This window comes from Malaclemys terrapin, chromosome 4 (genome assembly GCF_027887155.1).
Source record: "Malaclemys terrapin pileata isolate rMalTer1 chromosome 4, rMalTer1.hap1, whole genome shotgun sequence".
Lineage (NCBI taxonomy): Eukaryota > Metazoa > Chordata > Testudines > Emydidae > Malaclemys > Malaclemys terrapin.
The window spans coordinates 153,211,271-153,231,371 of NC_071508.1; the positions used below are offsets into that span (position 1 = coordinate 153,211,271).

The 20,101-nt window shown below is 46.5% G+C and overlaps 1 protein-coding gene across 5 annotated transcripts in view; it reads right to left on the reverse strand.

Moving 5' to 3' along the window:
• Window positions 1-413: 413 nt before the first annotated feature.
• Window positions 414-20,101, reverse strand: part of LRFN5 (leucine rich repeat and fibronectin type III domain containing 5) — a 173,787-nt gene continuing 154,099 nt past the window's right edge. For 4 of the 5 annotated variants that reach the window (XM_054027759.1, XM_054027757.1, XM_054027758.1 and 1 more), the window contains exons 2-3: window positions 12,562-13,969; window positions 10,322-11,801 (exon numbers count right to left, since the gene is read on the reverse strand). In XM_054027759.1, the coding sequence (XP_053883734.1) occupies window positions 10,859-11,801; window positions 12,562-13,949 (2,331 nt within the window). In that variant the 5' untranslated portion in view covers window positions 13,950-13,969 and the 3' untranslated portion in view covers window positions 10,322-10,858. Of the gene's footprint in view, window positions 824-3,330; window positions 3,385-10,321; window positions 11,802-12,561; window positions 13,970-20,101 lie in introns of those variants that run through there. The other variant, XM_054027762.1, reaches the window with a different exon arrangement.

Consider the following 20,101-nt stretch of genomic DNA (forward strand, 5'->3'; position numbering starts at 1 on the left):
AAGACCTTGCATACTACAGATATCAAACTAACAGCCCTGTAGTTACCCGGATCACTTTTTTTCCTTTCTTAAAAAGAGGAACTATGTTAGCAATTCTCCAATCATACGGTACAATCCCTGAGTTTACAGATTCATTAAAAATTCTTGCTAATGGGCTTGCAATTTCAGGTGCCAGTTCCTTTAATATTCTTGGATGAAGATTATCTGGGCCCCCCGATTTAATCCCATTAAGCTGTTCGAGTTTGGCTTCTACCTCGGCTGTGGTAATATCTACCTCCATATCCCCATTCCCATTTGTCATCTACCATGTGAAGTGTGTAGGGATCTTTTGGAAGGAATGGCATCACAGACCTGTGACATACAGTTAGCATTTACCAAGCCCTGCCTTTATAAATCAGTCAGCATGCAAACTCTGCCATAGTAAAATGTTTATTTGTTAAGGTGATATAAGTTACTGAGCATTTTACAGTCTGTGAATTCACCACTGGCAACATTTAACACGAGTTCATATGGAAGCTGTTGCCACCATATTATTTATTTAAAAAATCTTGAAGGCCAGAAAAGATATTTATAATGAATGTCGAAATTGGGGGGTGGGGAATCCAGGAACCGGGAAAGCATGTTTATCCAAGGGAGCCTGTCTCCATGGCCTATTGGGGCAGGCTGTAGATGTCAAATGAGAGTTTCTGCTGGGGTGAGAATTGGTTCAACAGATTAATCTTCAGTGAGTTGGATCATGTTGTTTTTTGCTGCGTGAAAACATCAATGGTAACACTTTCTGGAGGTGGCAGAGGGCAGGCATTCTTCAGCGCAATTCTCGGGTCTGTGAAAAGAACCAAAACAAAGACAATAAGGAAATAGGGGGTATTACTTAGCCAGTCAGTTAATCCCACGTCCTACAAATGCAGGGCCAAAGAGAGGATGCAGAAAAGCTTTTTGGACAGGTATAGCCCAACTACCATAGCATAACCAGCCCCCCACACTCTGTGCCCGTGAACTGGAGCCAAAAGGGGAGACAGGGGTTGGCAGATCATTACTGAAAAGTCCAATAGAAATGAGACCGCTTGCCATTTACCCGCCCACAGCTGATCAGTGCTTTTCAGCACAAGGAGGGGCTGAAAAGAATCCCTCTTGCACTGTTATAGGGTGGCTGTTTGCAAACACAACTGCCAACCCATGGCAAGCAGAGCCGGGTGAATAATGAAGAAAAAACAATGAATGGAGTAAGTTATCCCCCCCCAATAGTTAATTGAATACATTATTTAACTAACCCCTTGTATTCAACCCGCAGTAACCGAAAGGCAGAAGCTAGAGCGGTGGAGCCCACGGCAGTGCAAACGACTAGGGCAAAATATTGCTCTGCAATCCATCGTTTGTCTGCAAATTCCAGGGCTACTCCTTGTCTCATTCAAGCCAATGACAGAACAGTCACTTGGTTCTGTGGCGGGAATCTCACCTTTCATGTGCTTTGACCGATTTGTACCGAATCCCCCCCCCACACACACACTGTCCCAACAACAAAACTTCAATTGACCCCCCCCCAGCTCATCTAGCGCCCCATTGGGTGGGAAGGAATTTTTTAGACACTAGTCTAATAACTGACATTTTAAAACGCCATGCTGTGTGTGTGGCAGTTTAATAGGACCTAGACTGTCTATTTTAAAACTGCTTCCTACTTTGCTGAGGTTTTCAGAGTCCGTCAGCCTGCTCCCCAAGATCAATTATTCCAGGCCCAGCGGTCCCGTCCGGCAGGTACAGTCTGCGGAAGGCTGAAGCTGGCTGTGCTACCCAGTCCAGTGGGCAGAGGATGGGATACAGTGACAAAATGCCACCAGCTTTCTGCCTGCGGCTCCAGCTTGGGGTGGGATTTTCCCCTGCAGGGCAGGCTGTGAGGTCCCTACACAACCCCCTCGGCCCAGGATCCTGAGGGGTTGGGGGGATTCCCGAGGATTCCCATGGAGACCCCATGGCTCCACCTGAGTTCCAGCTCCCCCAGTTCCCCCCCCCAGTACAGCACCAATGGTGCACAATGGGTGTGAATCCCAGGGCTGGTCGGTCTGTGGGGAAGTGTCATGAAGCTGGCTGGAAATGAGGGCTAGGAGCATGACTGGGACAAAGGCTCCCTATGCAAACTGGGACAGGGTGAATTTTCAAATGCCCTCCTGCTCTGACATGCAGCAGGTGACATTTCCATGACGGGATCGTAGCACTCAGCGGCCCCAACGAAGGACAGGGCCCCATTGGACCAGGCCCTAGGTACGCACATGGAAGGGGAAGATGGCCCTGCCCTAGGGTGACCAGACGGCCAGTGTGACAAATTGGGACAGGTGGGGGGTAATAGGCGCCTCTATAAGACAAAGCCCCAAATATCAGGACTGCCTCTATAAAATGGGGATGTCTGGTCACCCTCTCCTGCTCCAAAGAGCTGAGTCTCAGGCAAGTGACAATGGCACACGTGGTAAACGCACATCACTGCAAAGGTGGGGCGAGAGTTCTTCAGGCAGGGAAAACCATCTCCTGGTCTCAGCATCGTGGGGGGCGCGTGTCACCCTCAGCTTCCACAAACCTGCTGCTGCTCCGGTGCTGGCTGGGTGCTTGTATGGGTGCAGTTTGAGTCAGCATCCTTGCAGGCAGGTGAATGGAAACACAGAAATGAAGTGGTATTTTTACAGGTAGCTGGTAGTCTGAAAGCAAATGAGTGCACAGCCAGCTAGCTGTGTTATCTTGGGGCTAAGTGCTGGCTTTATCAGGAAACAACCTGTCCCTAAAGTGCAAAAGTAGGATACAGAGCTCTTAAAAATCTCCTTATGCAATGTAGCTTGTCTCAGTGCAACACAGAGAGTCGTTTTTTTCCTAACTCCAAACAGACAGGCAATGCGTGGTAGTGGATTCGCCAGGAACAGTCAGTTATCATCTCTGCAGATTAAGCTTTCTCCTTTTTTAGGACATCATCCCAGCACCTGACTCTTGGGAGTTGGCCAGTTGCATCCAAAGCCTCCTGTGAGTAAGGTGAGCAGGATTTGGACTCTATCCCTCTGCTAGTGTTGCTCAGATGCGTTTACATAGGTAGGGTGACCAGATGTCCCGATTTTATAGGGACAGTCCCGATCATTGGGGCTTTGTCTAATATAGATGCCTCTTGCCCTCTTACCTCCTGTCCCGATTTTTCACCCTTGCTGCCTGGTCACCCTATATAGGTCCTCCTGTAACCGAAATGCCCTGCATGCCCCATTGCAAGCAATGGTGGCTTTGGGTCCTGAGGAAAGCAAGATCATACCCACACTGTACTGTACAAGGGAGAATAGATAGCTGGTACAAATTGTTACTTACAGTGTTGATTTATTCTGACAGTCGAAATCTAATGGCTAATTTATCTTCCCACCCCTGTATAGAGAAAAGAAAGAATAACGGTATCACTCTTAGCTGGTGTCCCAGTTCGATAGGCTTCAGAAAACAAAGTGATGCTAGAATGCTGTGAGCGCTAGAAGTTGTAATTTGTTGCACCCACATGAAGTGGCACTTACATTGTGAACAGCGAGAATAAGAGGGATAAGAACTCTACAGGCAGGGCTATAGGCGGAATCAATATTTTGATACTTCAAAGTAGAGCAATGTCAGGAGAAACCACTTACCCACGTCATATCCCAGCACTGGTCTGGAACTGCAAGCAAGCACCATGATGCAGGAAGTGTGCAGAAGCAGAACCCAGACATTTGTAAGTGCAGGAAACGTAATGCAGTTTTAGGTTTCTTACTTGAATGAACACTCTCCTGATAGAACAGCGTTTAGTTCTAGCTGTCAACACCTCTGGCACAAGGGGAGACAATTGTCCCTGGAGACAATTTCCTAAAACGTTTGATGATACACAGTGAAGCCCAACATAGCTAGGAAAAGACAACACAGCCATTGATGTGACTTCAGGAAACTAGACAATGACACAACCGGAAGCTAATAAAAGAGGTGGCACATGGGGCTGCCTCACTCGTTGATAGCTTCTGTAGCAAACTCTTTCATATCAATGATACTGCATCTGTCACCCCTAGTGGGATCCTAAAAGGCCTGTAGGCACCGCAAATAAAAACTATTGGATAGATGGTTGTAGTAAACAGGACACTGCCAACTGGTTGGTTTGTTTTTTAACCAAAAATCTGTGCCGCCTTAAATTTAGCCACAAATAATTAAATCTGTTTGCTGAATTGCCTGGGGAAAGTAATGTTTTGTATAGAGAGGTTCAAATAATTTATTTCAAACTCAGCGTGGTAACAGTGAGGGAGGAGACTTTGCCACTGAGCCAGTACACTTTGATACAGATTTCGTGAGGCTGCAAACTGCAGTAATTCTGCTGAGCAGCAACTTCTAGAGTCGACATTTGCTTTTAATAAGTCGGTGGCAATGGGAAATAATAACAATGGCAAACACTAATACTATATTATGAAAAGGCCCTGTGTAGAAACTCCCCTTCTGCTGCTTGTTGTATTAATTAATTAGAAAAAAAACAGTTTCTCCCTCCTCTGCATGGTGCATATTGCCGCTATTGTCGTCAGTGTTGCTGCGGGTGAAACAGACAGGGAATTCCACGGAAGGATTCACATTGCCTTTGCAATATCGGGAACACAGTAAAATGTAGCACAGTGTTTGCTACATGCAAAAGCAAGCGTAAGCCTAATATTCTGGGTCAGAGCCTCAGCCTGTGCCAATGGGAGTAGCTCCATTGACATGCCGCTTTACACATTGGAGGATCTGATTTGTAACGTGGTTTTCAGCCTCCGGAAAGGTTATTGCCTAAATAATGGACAACAAGAGCATTAAAAATAGTTGCCAGTTCTTTTGAATGTTCCTTGGGAAATAAGACCATGTTTTCATTAGCAGCAAAGCTAAGCCTCCTGACAGCATTGCAAAGAGAGAGACGGCTCCAAGGCTCACTCTGCCCGGCTGGGTTAGCAGATTGTCACAGCTCTTCTGCTCTGGAAACACACCTTATGCACCAATCAAAAGACAAGATCCCAATTTTGATTTCAAACCTCACACACAAAAGCTTAATGCTGATTAGAGGAGCGCTCTGTGAATAGTGCAGCTGGGGGCTCCAGTTTAGAGGGGTCCATGGCTCCTGCAGGTGTAGCAGTTTGCAGTGAGGTATAATACATCAGTGTAGGGGCTGCTTTGAATTAACACACTAGCAAAGCTCCTATGATTTGACGCCCTATATTTATAAGGTGCTCTCAGAGCATGGGTGGGCAATGTTCCGTTTACAGGGGAAAAGGGTGATCTAGACTTGGCTGATTTTTACAAGGTTTGCAATAACACCAGTCAGCGACCAAGAGCCCGGTGTAAATGTTCTTCTGGCACACACACTGAGAACGTGGATTTCTACCTTAAAGTGTGTGACACTCACGATGCACCTGGCCACTGCAACAGAGGTGGGTCAAAGGGTTTCTGCACTGTAACAATGATCTCACCTGGGTATTGTGGACAGACTAGGCAACAAAACATCACGGAGTAGAGTTTTCCACGGGACAGACAAGATTGGCTGATTTAGGAACAGTACTTAATAATGGGATAACCATCCGCATTCTTGAGAGGCTGAACCCTCGGATACTAACACACCCAGCGGCATCTGCCCTCTGCTTTCCCAGCGGCACAATTCTGCATGCAGACCAAGCTTCACTGGCCGGCCCTGGTCTCTATTGTCTGCATTCCCTGAGAGGCGGGGCAGAGAGCCAGAATTTGGGCTAAAGGACAACATGGAGCTGAAAGGCAGCTCAACAGGCTGACAGCTGGGACTCCATCTTTTCCTGGAGGGGGTGAGGCTGGGACATGTTGTTCTGGCTGATTGTTCTATTGTTGCTCTTTTGCATAGGAGCATGAGGAAAATGGAGCGTTTTCAAGTAAATAAAAGCACAATGGACAAGTCAAGCCACATCTGCACCTAGAACTGAACTGTCCCATATTCAGCACAGAGCAAGGAACCCCCCAAAGCACAACCAGAAAGGCAGCACAGAGAACAACTAACACAGCAAACACACTCTGCGCACAGCACCGTTCCTCCATCCAAACCAGTATAGCAAACCCAGGGCATTTTCTTTCAGTAGAACAGTTAATGCCAGAAGGGCTGGGAGAGGAGGCACGTGCCAGCACATTTTAGAACCAATAACACACTTGTGATTTTGTCCCCCTCTGGTGATTATAAGAGAAGACACCATTTCGCTGCTGAGCTCTTAGCAGCATAATCCGGTTGCATTGCCCCTTTGGAAAGGGTCTGTATTTTACAAGCCACAGGCACCTGAGGTAATTCATTGCAGAAAGTCCTCTGCTGACTAAGTGCTAAGCACAATCACTAGTGTGGTCTCAGTGCGTGAAAGGTGCCCATGTAGGGAGCCAGCACATGAGGTAGGTGCCACTATGTTCCACTTATTGCCCAAGGACTTAGTGGTTCCTAGTTCTTATGCTGGCCTCCCCGCACAGGGGGTAGATTTCACTGGCCCATGCTAACCATCTCCCTTCTTTTCTGCAGGGTTTCCAGTAGTTCACACTGAGTATGTGTGGGTAAGTTTTGTTCTTCTGAATAATGAATGCCTTTGTCCGAGCACACTCTGCCCCCAAGCAATTGGCACCGCTGGCTTTGCAGAATTGGAAGAATACAGATTCTCCTTCGTCCTAGGGCGTTCCACACTTTGGAGGAGTCAAGCCCGTAGAAATCCTGAATAAAAGGAAAGGCCCCGTTGCACATTTATGACAGTGGAATGGCAGACATTTTATGCTCAATGCATATACACTGCATATATGTCAGATGAAGGGAGAGAGAGCCATGTGAATAACCTTCCCTGATATCCAGTCTAAGTAGTCCTGTAATATTATCATAGAATCAAACCAAACGGTGCCAGCTGGTCCCTGGAAGCCTCTGATAGAAATGCATGGTGGATGGAGTTTTTAGCTTTAGTGTTTACAAAACTGACTCTTTAGTGTAAAAAAGAAAAACCCAAGACGCTATTAATATTTTGGCACTTGCACAGCACATTAGACACACATTAGTTCCAATTCAGACAACAGATATAGCATTGTAGTTTGTTACTTTTAAACTGCACGGGATTGAAACAAACAGATCAGCAAAAAACCCTGTAAAGCTACCTTCTCACCTACACACAGGTTCAATGCGCCAGCTCCATAGGTTTTTATTCCCTCCCTACAGACCACATGGTATTTTCTCTTAACCATGTCTGACAACACCTTCGCTTTAAGACTACGGGAATTAGAATAACTAGGTGAGGATACTTTGTGACATAGCGTTTTAGCCGCTATTGGTGTGTGCCCCCGCCGAAAGGGACCTATAATGCACGGATGGCAGGGAAACCTAGAGGTTTTTAACTTGCTCATTGGGAATTGAATATCATCATTTTGGGCTTAGGTTTTCTTGTGGGTCTCTGCAGTTGCATGGGAAAAAATGGGCTTTTTAAAAAAAAGGGTTTCTCTCCTTCCAGCACAGCATGAAAACATGGTCTATCTTCTAGTACACTCTGATGAGGCCCTTTCTGAGCCCAATCCTGCAGTGCCTTTGCAGATGCAATCCAGTGATGGCAACAGGAACGCTGCAGGATCAGCCTGACGAGAGGCTAAACTGATGCAGAACAGGGCTGTCCTGTAACGGATCATTGGGATTTATTTGGTTTCAAGCACCAAATTACTGGGTATAAAATAACATTTTGACCAGAGAGCAAAATCTCTCACTCAGTTACTGTAATCCTCATAACAACAATACTGCTAAGGAAAAATGGCCTAGAAGCTTAACTTCTGGATAGGTATGATGTGTTGCCAAAGTGAGGCTAAAACTAGCGATTTGCATTCAGTAGCATATTACAATTGTCATGCCATTAAAATATCTCTGATTTAGACATGGAGACCAAATAAGCTGAGGTGAATTGAAGAGTGGAATGGGGCGAGGGGGTAACGGACACAATAGAGCAATAGAAACACTTGTTTTCCTTGTGAAAATGACTGTTCCGATAGTTATGCATCTAGTTCTGCACATTTATGTTTTATTCAACAGACTGGCGTGGCTCTGTCAGCAGCTCTATCCCACCACTCCTTCACGGCATTGCTCTTCTCTCTTTGTTTCTAACTGTGTCATTGAAAAAAGGGATTTAAATCCCAAGGCACAACAATCGCATAACAGGTGAGTTCATGGCTGGGACTGCCTTCTATGCCCCTTATTATACCCAGGCAGCAGAGAAATCTCCAAACAGTATGTGAACATACCAAAATGACAACCAAAAGAAGCACCAGGGCTGGGAAAGGATTGCATTAAATTAGGGTTACCATTCGTCCGGATTTACCCGGACATGTCCTCCTTTTTGTGCTAAAAATAGCGTCCGGGGGGAATTTGTAAAGCACTCACAATGTCCGGGATTTCCCCCTCCCCTGGCCGAGCAGAGCGAGCGGCTGGGAGGGCTGCAGGGAAGTCCCGGGCTGGACTCCGGAGCAGCTGTAGAGGAGCCGGATCCGCCCTGCATTCTGAGCCGGCAGCTCCCTTGCAGCCCAGTCCAGCAGCACTGTGCAGGGCCAGGGACCGGGTTTTGTTGTGCAGGGCCAGGGACCGGGTTTTGTTGTGCTGGGAAGTGCAGCCATGTGTCCGGCTCGGCTCGCACAGAGCCCAACACCCTGTTCTGAGCAGCAGGGTAAGGGGGACCGGGGGCAGGGAGGTTCTGGAGGGGGCAGTCAAGAAACGGGGGGGGGGCTTTTTGGGGGGAGTGGAGAAAGTTTTGGGCAGTCAGGGTACAGGTAGGGGGTAGGGTCCTGGGGGGCAGTTGGGGGGGGGTCTTAGGAGGGGGCAGTTAGGGGACAAGGAACAGGGAGTCTTAGGTAGGGGGTGGGGTTCTGGAGGGCAGTTAGGAGCAGGGGTCCCAGGAGGGGGCTGTCAGGGGACAAGGAGCGGGGGGAGTGTTTGGGAGTTCTGGGGGGGGCTGTCAGGTGGCAGGGGTGGGGAGATGGATCGGAGCAGTCAGGGGACAGGGAGCAGAGGGGTTTAGATGGGTCGGGAGTTCTGGGGGGGGGGGCTGTCAGGGGGTGGGGAGTGGTTGGATGGGGCGTGGGAGTCCCAGGGGTCTGTCTGGGGGTGGGGGTGTGGATAAGGGTTGGGGCAGTCAGGGGACAAGAGGCAGGGAGGCTTAGATAGGGAGTGGAGTCCTGGGGGGCAGTTAGGGGCAGGGGTCCCAGGAGGGGGCAGTCAGGGGACAAGGAACGGGGGGAGGGTTGGGGGTTCTGGGGGGGCGGGAAGTGGGAGGGGCAGGGGCGGGGCTAGGGCGGAGCTCCTCCTGTCCTCTTTTTTTCTTGCTGAAATATGGTAATCCTAATTAAATATTAATTAATTATTAATTAATATTATTAATTTGCCAGAAGATGATCCACCCGCCTAGTCCTGCTCTGCAGCCTCAGAGATTTATCATAACATGAAACTGGAAGTGCCTTCCTTTTAGCCATCATGTGAGTCATGCTGTGCACTCACGTCTAATCTAAGGCACTGGGCCTGAACTGGAGACTGTGTTTTGACAGATCTACCATTTCCCATGTCTAAGAAGCAGTAGGGTTGTCACCGTGCAGGGTCATGGAAGGACTCCAGCCCCTGGGACCCAGGCCGCTTGTCTCAGATGTCTAAACTGAGCGCCGGTGTTGCCTGGCACTACAGGGTTTGGCTGAGTACTGTGTCAAGGTTGCCATCCTGACAGGTCCTTGCTAAAATGGGGGTGAAGACTGGGCAGGTTTCCTGCTAGCGAGGGTGGCTGCAAATTTCTGAGCCCGATATGCCTGCCCTTTCACCCATAACCCCCCACTGCAATCACCATGTGTCTTTACTGACTAGGGACGACAGCTCTGGGCCCCGCATTATTGTTTTTCTCCATTTATTCTGAATCTAACAAAACATGTCTTAAACTCCCCCATCTCATGAGACCCAACTACACTCACAGGGAAAGACCTGTCATGCTCTGACCCTTTGCTGCCCCAACACAACACACATCGAAGCCCTGAATGCCGACATACCTGCATTTGGGATTCTGGCTCGGAGCCAGGTCCTCTGCTGGTGCACAGGCATTGTCACTGGCTGGGGTGGAGCAACACCCGTCTCCACCAGATGAGGATCTGGCCCTGTGTCTTCATTCCCGCACACTAAAACAGAGCTTTTACTCACCCCAGAATGCTGAGGGCATCTCCTTTCCCCTCCCCTCCCTGCACCAGCTGGGAAAACGGCTGGTAATGCCAATACCAGGGAACCCTTAAGGAACCTACACCAAGAATGCTGCTTCCAAGGGGACTTCCTTTAACACTGGCTGGGTACACTTATTGAGTATTTTATTTTACACAACATAACAACACAGAGTTGTTGTTTCTGTACAGCATTTGCCTAAAAACAAAGGCAACATCATTGTCACTGACAAGAAACATACAGTCTGATCATTTTAAAAAATATCATTTTACTGATTGATCCATAAGTTGTCTTTTGTTAGCTTGGAGGAAAGAGCATTTCCTTTAGAAAAGGCTTTTTCTGTGAAACTCTCGTTTGTTTTCTGCTACTGCAGAACCAGGAAGCCAGTCCTAGAGTAGGGGAAGGCACTGGTGCTGTTTCATGCTTTTTTCCTTTAATCATTTTATCTTTGAATGTTGCCTTCGGTTGTTATATTAAATAAAATAAAATAAACATAACAAAACCTGTGTGCCTGGGCAGCTCCCACACAACCCTGCCTGGACAAGCCAGGACTCAGCAAGCCAGGAGTGGAATTCCAAATCCCTATTTCCCAGCAGTGAGGTCTCACACAATGTTTGCTGTTTTGTGTTTCATGACAATAAAATAAAATACACTTTAAAAAGCAGGTCACACAGTACTTTCCAATATCCACTCAGAACTCGAAAAAGTTGCTTTTCCACTATCCACATCAGAATTGTCTGACTGAATTAGCATCCCATTCATAGACATGCTCCTTTTAGACCATAATCCACCTGTGTTCTGGGAGTTACCATACCAATGGTATTCCATTAATTCTCCGTTCAGGGAGTACCTGCGCTTTGCTCTGGATGTTTCAGCTGGCAAAGTGAGAAACTTACTTGGCTTTGATTGTGCTCTTTTGTAGGTGGGGGGCCCTTTGGCAGAGGCCGGGGGACGACTAGCTAGCTGCAGTGCAGTGGAGTTATTTCGGTTAGTGTTCTGGGACTCGATATTTGTGAGAGCTTCGCTCGGTGGCTCGCTGCTTGGCTTTGGCCCAGGCTTTCTCTTCTGCTTTTGGGAGGCCGAAGCGCTGGAAGTCCACGTGTGAGGCAGTGCAGAGGTAGTGGTAGTGGAGTCCTGGCTCGAGCAAGTGTCTGAGGACTGAGTCACACTGTCAGTGGGGACTCTGGAGCACTGGACGCTCTCCTCATGCCCGACGGCCTGTTTGGACATCGACAGGGGCATCGCACCACTGCAGCCTTGCATCTGAGCGCCGTTGGTCTGAGAATAAACATTGCTGACCTTGGTCACCTTGTGCTGCCCGTTGTTGTTACACACCTTGTAGCGGATCATGAGGATGATGATGAACACGAGCACGGAGGCCACGATAATCCCACCAATGATGATAATCATGGTGCCGCCCAGGAACTGGGATTGCATGAAATGGCAACGGACATAATCCTGCTCGGTCGTAAACTGTATGCACCCGACGACCCTGGTGGCCGTGAGGGAGGTGATGCCGTCGTCATAGATTGCCAAGACACACAGGTCGTAGACAGTCCCAGCGGCCAGGTTGTTGACCAGGAAGGTTTTGCTCGTGGGAGGTATCATTCTGGGGGACAAGGGAACTGATGTTATTAAACAAGGCACTCACAGTCATCTCCCATCCCCAGCTCTTAGATCACCCGCGAAGGCGATCACCCCCAGAGGCACTAACACACTGCACCCGTGGAGTTACTCAGAGCCAACTCCAATGGCTCTGAGCCCTGCATTAGCAGCACTGTGTCTCCCACTGGCAAACCCACTAATTGCCTTGCTCAGCAGTGCAGAGCTCCTTGGACGAGCCACCGCTAAATAAAAAAAAATCATTGATGACAAATTGGTTTTGAAAGGTGTGACTGTTACATTAGCTGACTTGAAAACAAATCCACTTAGCACATAAAACACCTCTGCGTGCACTGCACCAGGCTGAGCGGCAGAGAGACTGAGGACAGAATTAGAGGGCTTTAGGGGACGTACATTTATGGACATCTTTCTCCCAGGTTTTCAAAAACTGAGGGTGTAAGATCCATTTAACTCATCTAACTACAATCCTTCTGCTAATCAGATTACCGCAGGGGATAAAGGTCAGATTGGATTATCCAAAAATAACACTATTCAAAGTAATTTTCCTATTTGTTAGTTGAAAATTGCATTAGACTTTCACAAGCCCTGCACCATATGCTTCCGAGGACAGTATTCTGATCAAGCTAAGTGGTACTGTAACCACTCCTCAATAATGGACTGCAATGAAACAGTGCATTAATAAATCAATAGGAAACAATTTGATGGAGAGCTAAGTGCAGATACAGATATGGTTGGATCTGTCTTACCTGTAAACAAGTGAGTCATCGTAAGTACCATTGTACTGGATTTGGAACATCCGTATTCCAGGTATATTTCTTTGAAAATTAAATTTGAGTAGCGCAGTGGATGATGTTGCTTCTGCTACTACAACTTTCTTATCCTGGCTGACTTTAGTATCCCCATTATTACTACTCGCATTTGACCCTGACTTGGTGGAGGTCGAGATGTCCGAGGAGCCAGGGTCAGGCTCGTGAATGTGGTTTGTACTGTTTAGCAAGTGAGGAAGTTTGATTATGTGAAGATCCACCATTTGAGTGGCTTCTCCTGCAGGGTTCGATGCTATGCAGGTAAAGGAGCCTGTATCCTTCACAGTTGTTATCAGTATGTCCAGCGTTCCATTGTCGTACACCAGCGACCTGGTTGCATTTGAAATAAGTTTGCCTTCTGGTGAAATCCAATGAATGGCTGGCTCTGGATCACCCCGGGCCTTACATCTCAGAGTTGCCCGTTGACCCTCCAGCACTCTGAGCTCATGGGTATGTCTAGTAATGAGAGGGGGTTCACACAGGAACTCTTCCTCTGGGATTGACCAAAAATACCGACCAGATAACAGTGGAGGAGAAGCGCAAGTCTCTAGGTCATCTTCTCTGGAAAGACGCCTCAGCCACAGGAGTTCACAGTTGCAATGCAAAGGGTTTCCACCAAAGCTTAATGCAAAAGTAGAGGGGCTGATGATTCCTGAGGTTGCTAATACCTGAGCTCGTTGAAAGAGAGGATCAGGTGGCAGCTTCTGCAATTTATTTGATGTGACATCTAACCTGGTCATCTTGTGGAGATGGGAGAAAGTTCCCTTAGGAATGTGGTCAATCATATTGTGGTCTAAGCTGAGTGTGTGCAAGCTAACCATCTTCTCCACAGCATCCCAAGGGATAGTTTCTAGATTGTTATAGGACAAATCCAGTTCCTCAAGAGCTAAAACATCATCAAAGGCTGTGGAAGAAATTAAAGTCAGCTGATTGTTGTTAAGTATCAAATGGTGCAGGTTGGAAAGCCCACTGAACATGTCATTGGTGATCTTAGTCAACCTGTTGCTGTTCAAATGCAAAGCTCGCAAATTGCGCAAATCAGCAAATGCATGAGGTGTAATAAAACTTATTGTATTCCTGGATAGCGTCAGGTCCACGAGGCTGGTCATGTTGGCAAAATCTTTCCTTTTGATGTTTGTAACAAAATTGTCCGCCAGTCGCAGTTCCACAGTCCTTCTGTCAATGTTTGGGGGAACAAATAAAAGCCCTTTCTTGGCACAAAGGGTTGCAAGATTTGGAGACAAAATCTGACAGACACAGCGCTTGGGGCAGATCTGGGCTCTCACTGCTATGCCAATGAACAGCAGATACAAAAGCAGTTTTTCCATTGTAGATCAGGTTTCAGAGCCTGCAAGAGAGTGCAAAGCACATTGTTAATATCCCCCATGTGGAACACAACCCATGCAATAAGGAGGCAAAGAAAGGAAGGCTGGGCTAGCGGTTACAGCACTGGGCTGTGACTCAAGGGATTGGGATGCTGTCCGTGTCTATTTCGATTGTAAGCTCTTTGGGGGAGTGGCTGTCTCTCAATACATGTCTGTACACTGAGTAGCACAAGGAGGCACCAGTCTTGGTGCTACCACAGTAAAAATGATGACACCAACAGGAGATGGTCCCATTAGGCTGAGAAGAACCCCAATACAATGAATACGTGATAATAACGATGGGCATTCATAAGCCATGGATTTACTTTTTAATGGTGATGGGTGTCATCCATTACCAAACAGCAGACCAACACAGCGTTCTTCGGTGGTTTATACATCATTTGTTTGGTCTTGGATAAGTTGGATAAGAGGTACAGAATTTTACGTACTATCAGCCGCACATTTGGAAGCCCCTGCCAACGCAACTCATTCTTGGACCTGCACCACTCGGTTATGCCACTCCTTGGCCTTTCCTGAGTAGACATTGTCAACCCCTTCATTTTTGATGTGTCTTTGTGATACTGCTAAGTAGTTACCTGGGCAGAAAAGGAGTCTTGCACCTGTTTGTACAGACCTTGCAGCTGTTCGGCCAGTCTCCCTAAAAATGACAAGTGGAACACATAGGTCTACCCAACACCTAAGCTCTTAGTGTTACGTGCAGAACACACTTCTAAGGAGTTTGTTGTCTACCATTCATAAATTGTTAACTATTTTGTTGGCGGAGGGCTAGATAAATAGGGAACCCGACCAAATTTTAGACGGTTATCACTTTCTCCAACTCCCTGGGCAGCAAGACTGTATTCCCCCCACCCCCAGAAAATTCTGCCTGTACAATTAGTCTTAGTCTGAGAACTGGGTTCTAGCACATCTGCACACACCAGAATTGCACAACCACTTCACCAGCTCCATAAATATACTACCATAAAGACAGTATATTTTAAATGGCCATAAACACACAGAGACCAGGTGGGTGAGGTAATAGCTTTTATTAAACCAACTACTGTTGGTGAGAGAGACAGAACTTGGTCCAATCAGAAATATTACCTCACCCACCTTGTCTCTCTAATACCCAGAGACTGACATGGCTTCTGCACCCCTGCATACGCAAACATACAAGCTGTTTCACAGCTGTCCCAGGTTCAAAGCTCGTGAGAGTTGTTAGGCAAGGCCGGGGAACAGTAATCCAGTCTGTCCATGAACTGGGATATGAAATGGAATAAGAGTCTGTAAGATGCAAAGACAATCAGTGACGATGGGGGGAGGGATAGCTCAGAGGTTTCAGCATTGGCCTGCTAAACCCAGGGTTATGAGCTCAATCCTGGAGGGGGGGCATTTAGGGATCTAGGGCAAAAATCTGTCTGGGGATTGGTCCTACCTTGAGCAGGGGGTTGGACTAGATGACCTCCTGAGGTCCCTTCCAACCCTGCTATTCTATGATATCAAGCCCCTAAGCACTATTCCTCAGAAACAGTGAGCACCTAAAAGTCATTCTGAAGCTAATGTAAGTGGGAGCTGTTCCAGACCACTGAGTCCCTCAGGCAAGAGGGCTTCACCTGACAAATTATAGTTTAAAAAATGAACACGGCCTTGAGGGTGAGGCTGATGATTCTTAGTGCTGATGACCATCTCCAACACACGATGAACTCCTGCAGAAGGTTTATTTCTAACAAAGTCAATATCCTGAGCTATCTGTTTATGATCTTGAATTAAAAAGTTCTTACTCAACATAAACTGTTGCTATATCATTCGTTAGTCAGACAGTATTTGCACTTCTATGTAGGTGCTGAGGTTTTCCTCTCTAACAAATTCCTTTTAGGAGGTTGTATTTTTAAACAGAGAAGAGCATATCACCTGGGGACTAGAAAATGGTCCTTCATCACTGAATCAATCTCTCAGCCAATGGCTCTCCCATAATACATGCTCTAGAGAATCAGTATTTATCTGACAACTGGAAAAGGATATAAAAACAAATTTAGTTTTTACAGCCAGCTGAGAGTGTAATTCTTTCTCTATAGAATCCAATGTTACACCAATTTATACTGGACTCCTTCAGAGACAACTGGCCATTCTTGGACTATAAATGCACCAATTACATTAGTTCCCTTTTCTGCTAGCCTTAAACTCTGGGAAGCAGACTTTTCCTGTCAGAAATAGTAAAATTTTAGAATAAAATCTTTTGTAGCTCCATGGAGAATCATTTTTGCATTAATTTTGACAGCAAGCGAACTTCAAGGGTGATGTTTAAATACATTCTGAGGATTAAATTTCAGGCCTTTTATGTACGTAATATATGTTGGGAAGATTGTACTCCTGTAAATGGAATCATCGCCGTGGGAATTCAGATACTGAACAGGGACTAAATGAACACCACAACAATAACCTTTCTAGACAACAACTTAGAAGCTTGATTCACGATGATGCTTGTTTGCACATGGTTAGTACATTTCATGTTATTTACTATGCAGCATGATTTAGTGTTCATAAATCTTGTTCAGTATTTTCCTCTGATCTTGTTGTGTCAAGGCCAATAGATATTAGAGCATGTATGCATGTTCCCAAACAACGTGCATCCAGGCAGCTTTGTTTTCATCCTGTGTCCTAAATATTCTCATCGCTGCTCATGTGTCTAAGCATGCTATTATTTATATAATACAGCAATGACTACAATGTGCTAGACATGTACAGATACCCAGCACACACTGCACAGACACACCCGGGGCACACTGCACAAACACACTCAACACACTGCATAGACACACCTGGTGCACGCTGCACAGACACACACAGAGCACGCTGCACAGATAGGCACAGGGGCACACTGCACAAACACACCCAGCACATACTGCACAGACACACCTGGTACACACTGCACAGAGACACCCAGGGACACACTACACAGACACACTTGGGGCACATTGCACAGACACACAGTACACATTGAGCAGACATGCCCAGGCACACTGCATAGACACACCAAGGGCACACTGCACGGACACCCCTAGGGCACACTGCGCAGACACACCCAGAATGCACATGGCCAGGGGGAAGCGTAGACCCAATCTTGGACTCTGTATTGGTATAAAAACCAAGGGATGGGGCTGCTGCTCCTTACCCAGAAAATGCAGCTATTGCTGGGGCCAGTGTGCAAATCAGAGGGAAGATTCTGTGTTAAACCTCTCCCGTATTTACATGTAACGTTTCCCACTGGCAAGCTACGAAGCCAGGAGAACCTCTGGCCCCAAACTCCCTCAGATACGTTCCCGCTTGCCCTCAGCCAGGGGCAGTGATTGAACACAAACCCAGCCAAGGGTTCGATAGCGCTACTGTCAGCACCCACAGGCTGGGGTCTCAGGCCTTCTCCCACACAGCCGTGACGTGTGGCCAAAAGCAACCGTGACTGACTAGTTCTCTGCAATGGTTTGCTACCAGACGGTTTAATAACATTTAAAAAAACCCAGTCTATTGAGTGTTCTGTTATTTCTCTTCCTTTCCTGGCCCTTTCCCTCCACCCACCTCTCATTTAGTATTCCTAATAATGATCATTTCTTCCCCACCTCCATGTGCCCACCCTCTTCCCCATTGCCACTGCTCCCAACTCACCACAACTCCTGGCCCTCGGAAAAGCAGAAACCCTTTGCATTGGTAACCTGCCATACCTTTTCTGAGTCCTGTGCAGACATACAGGGCCTGTAGGCATGCCAGTCACACAGATACGAGTGACATCACTGCTGGGAGACCTGAGGCAGAGAGTGAAGTGACTTTCCCAAGGCCACGTGGTGCCTCAGTGGCAGAGGTGCCTGACTCATAACCCGGTGGTCGCTCCCCAGAGCACAGTGACTCTGTTGCTAGCTGGGGGCTGGGGAATGGGAAGGGTGCCTGTCAGGGAAGACTGGCAGTCATCCCCTCTGCCCCCTGCCTTTCTCCTTGCATGGTCCCTCCCCCATGCCCATGACTCCCTCCCCCTTTCCTACTTCTGGCCCCTCCTTTCTACTCCCCTCCTCGTTCTCCTGCTCCAGGCTTTTTCCTCCTATCTACATTGCCATTCCCAGCTGGCCTCTGTTCCGCCCCCCCTCACTCTGGGGGGCTAAGTAGGAGAATACGGTTCCTATACTCCACATCCAACCTTGAGTTAAAAATAGCCAGTGATAGAGAATCCACCATGACCCCGGTCAATTGTTCCAATGGCTGATTCCTCTCACTGTTATCAAATGTCCGGTCTGAATTTGTCTAGCTTTAGCGTCCAGCCATTGCATCATTTTACAACTTTCTCTGCTAGATTGAAGAGCCCCTACTAAATATTTGTTCCCTATGCAGATACTTACAGATTTTGATTGTCACCACTTAATCTTCTCTTTGTTAAGCTACATTGACTGTGCTCTTTGAATTTATCACTATAAAACAGATTTTCTAATCCTTTAATCATTCTCATAGCTCTTCTCGGAACCCTCTCCAATTTATCAACATCCATCTTGAATTCAGCACACCAGGACACAGTTATTCCAGCAGTGGTCACACCACTCCCAAATATCGAGATAAAATAACCTCTCTACTCCTACTTGTGATTCCCCTGTTTATGTATCCCTGGATTAGCTCCTTTGGCCTCAGTATCGCACCGGGAGCGAGTGTTCAGCTGATTATCCACCAACTCTTTGTCGGAGTCGCTGCTTCCCAGGAGAGAGGCCCCCATCCTGTAAGAATAGCCCACATTCTATGTTCCTAGATGTATATGTTTATATTTAGCAAAATTAAAACACATTGTGTTTGCTTGCGCCCAGTTTTCCAAGTGATCCAGAACACTCTGAATCAGTGACGTGTCATCTTCATTAGTTAGCACACCCCCAATTTGTGTGTTATCTGCAAACTTTATCAGTGAAGATTTCATGTTTTCTACCAGGTTATTGCTTAAGATGTTAAATGGCATAGGGCCAAGACCCAGTCCCTGTGGGACCTCATTTGAAAACACAACCGCTCAATGATCATTCCTCATTTACAATTACATATTGAAACCTATCCCTTAGCCAGCCTTTAATCCATTTAATGGGTGCCATGCTAAATTTATATAGTTCTAGCTTTTTAATCAAAATGTCATGAGGTGCCAAGTTAAATATCTCACAGAAGTCTAAATGTCTTAGATCAATACTAATTACCTTTATCAACCAAATTTGTCATCTCGTCCAAAAAAAAAAAAATCAAGTTAGTTTAATAGGATCTATTTTCCATAACCCCTTTTGATTTGCATTAATTACATTATTCTTCTTTAGTTCACTATTAATTGAGTCCAGTATCAGCCGCTCCCTTATTTTGCCCAGAATCAATGTCAGGCTGACAGGCCAATAATTACCCAAGTCATCCCATTTACCCTTTTGAATATTGGCACAACATTAGCTTCCTTCCAGTCGTCTGGAACTTCCCCCTACAGTGCTCCAAGACGTATTGAAAATCAACACTAACAGTCCCGCGAGTTCATCAGCCAGCTCTTTTAATACTCTTGGATGCAAGGTATCAGGGCCTGATGATTTTAAAATGTCTAACTTTAGTTACTTCTGTTTACCATGCTTCCAAGATATTAGTGGAATGAAAATTACGTTATTACCATACCATGAGACTGCATCATCTCTTTTATCCCCAATTACAGAACAGAAATATTTATTGCACACTTCTGCCTTTTCTGCATTATTATTGATCATTCTTCCATTTCCTTCCTGTAACAGTGCAGTACCAGTGTCAGGATTCCTTTTCCCCCCCTAATATATTTTTTAAAAATTCCTTATTGTCCTTAACTCAGATGACCATAGATTTCTCCTTGTGTCCATGTTTCCCTCATCAGTGTTCTACATCTAATAACTTTTGGTATACATTCATTACCATCAACTTCCCCTTTCTGCCATTTGTTATATATTATTTTTTATTCATTTATTTTTTACAGCTACCTTCACTTCCCTTCTAAACCAGGTCAGTTTTTAGCCAGCATAACCTCCATCCTCAATTGGGGAACTGTGGCTTTGGGGGCATCTAATAGCGTGTTCTTAAATGATTCCTAATTATCACTCACATTT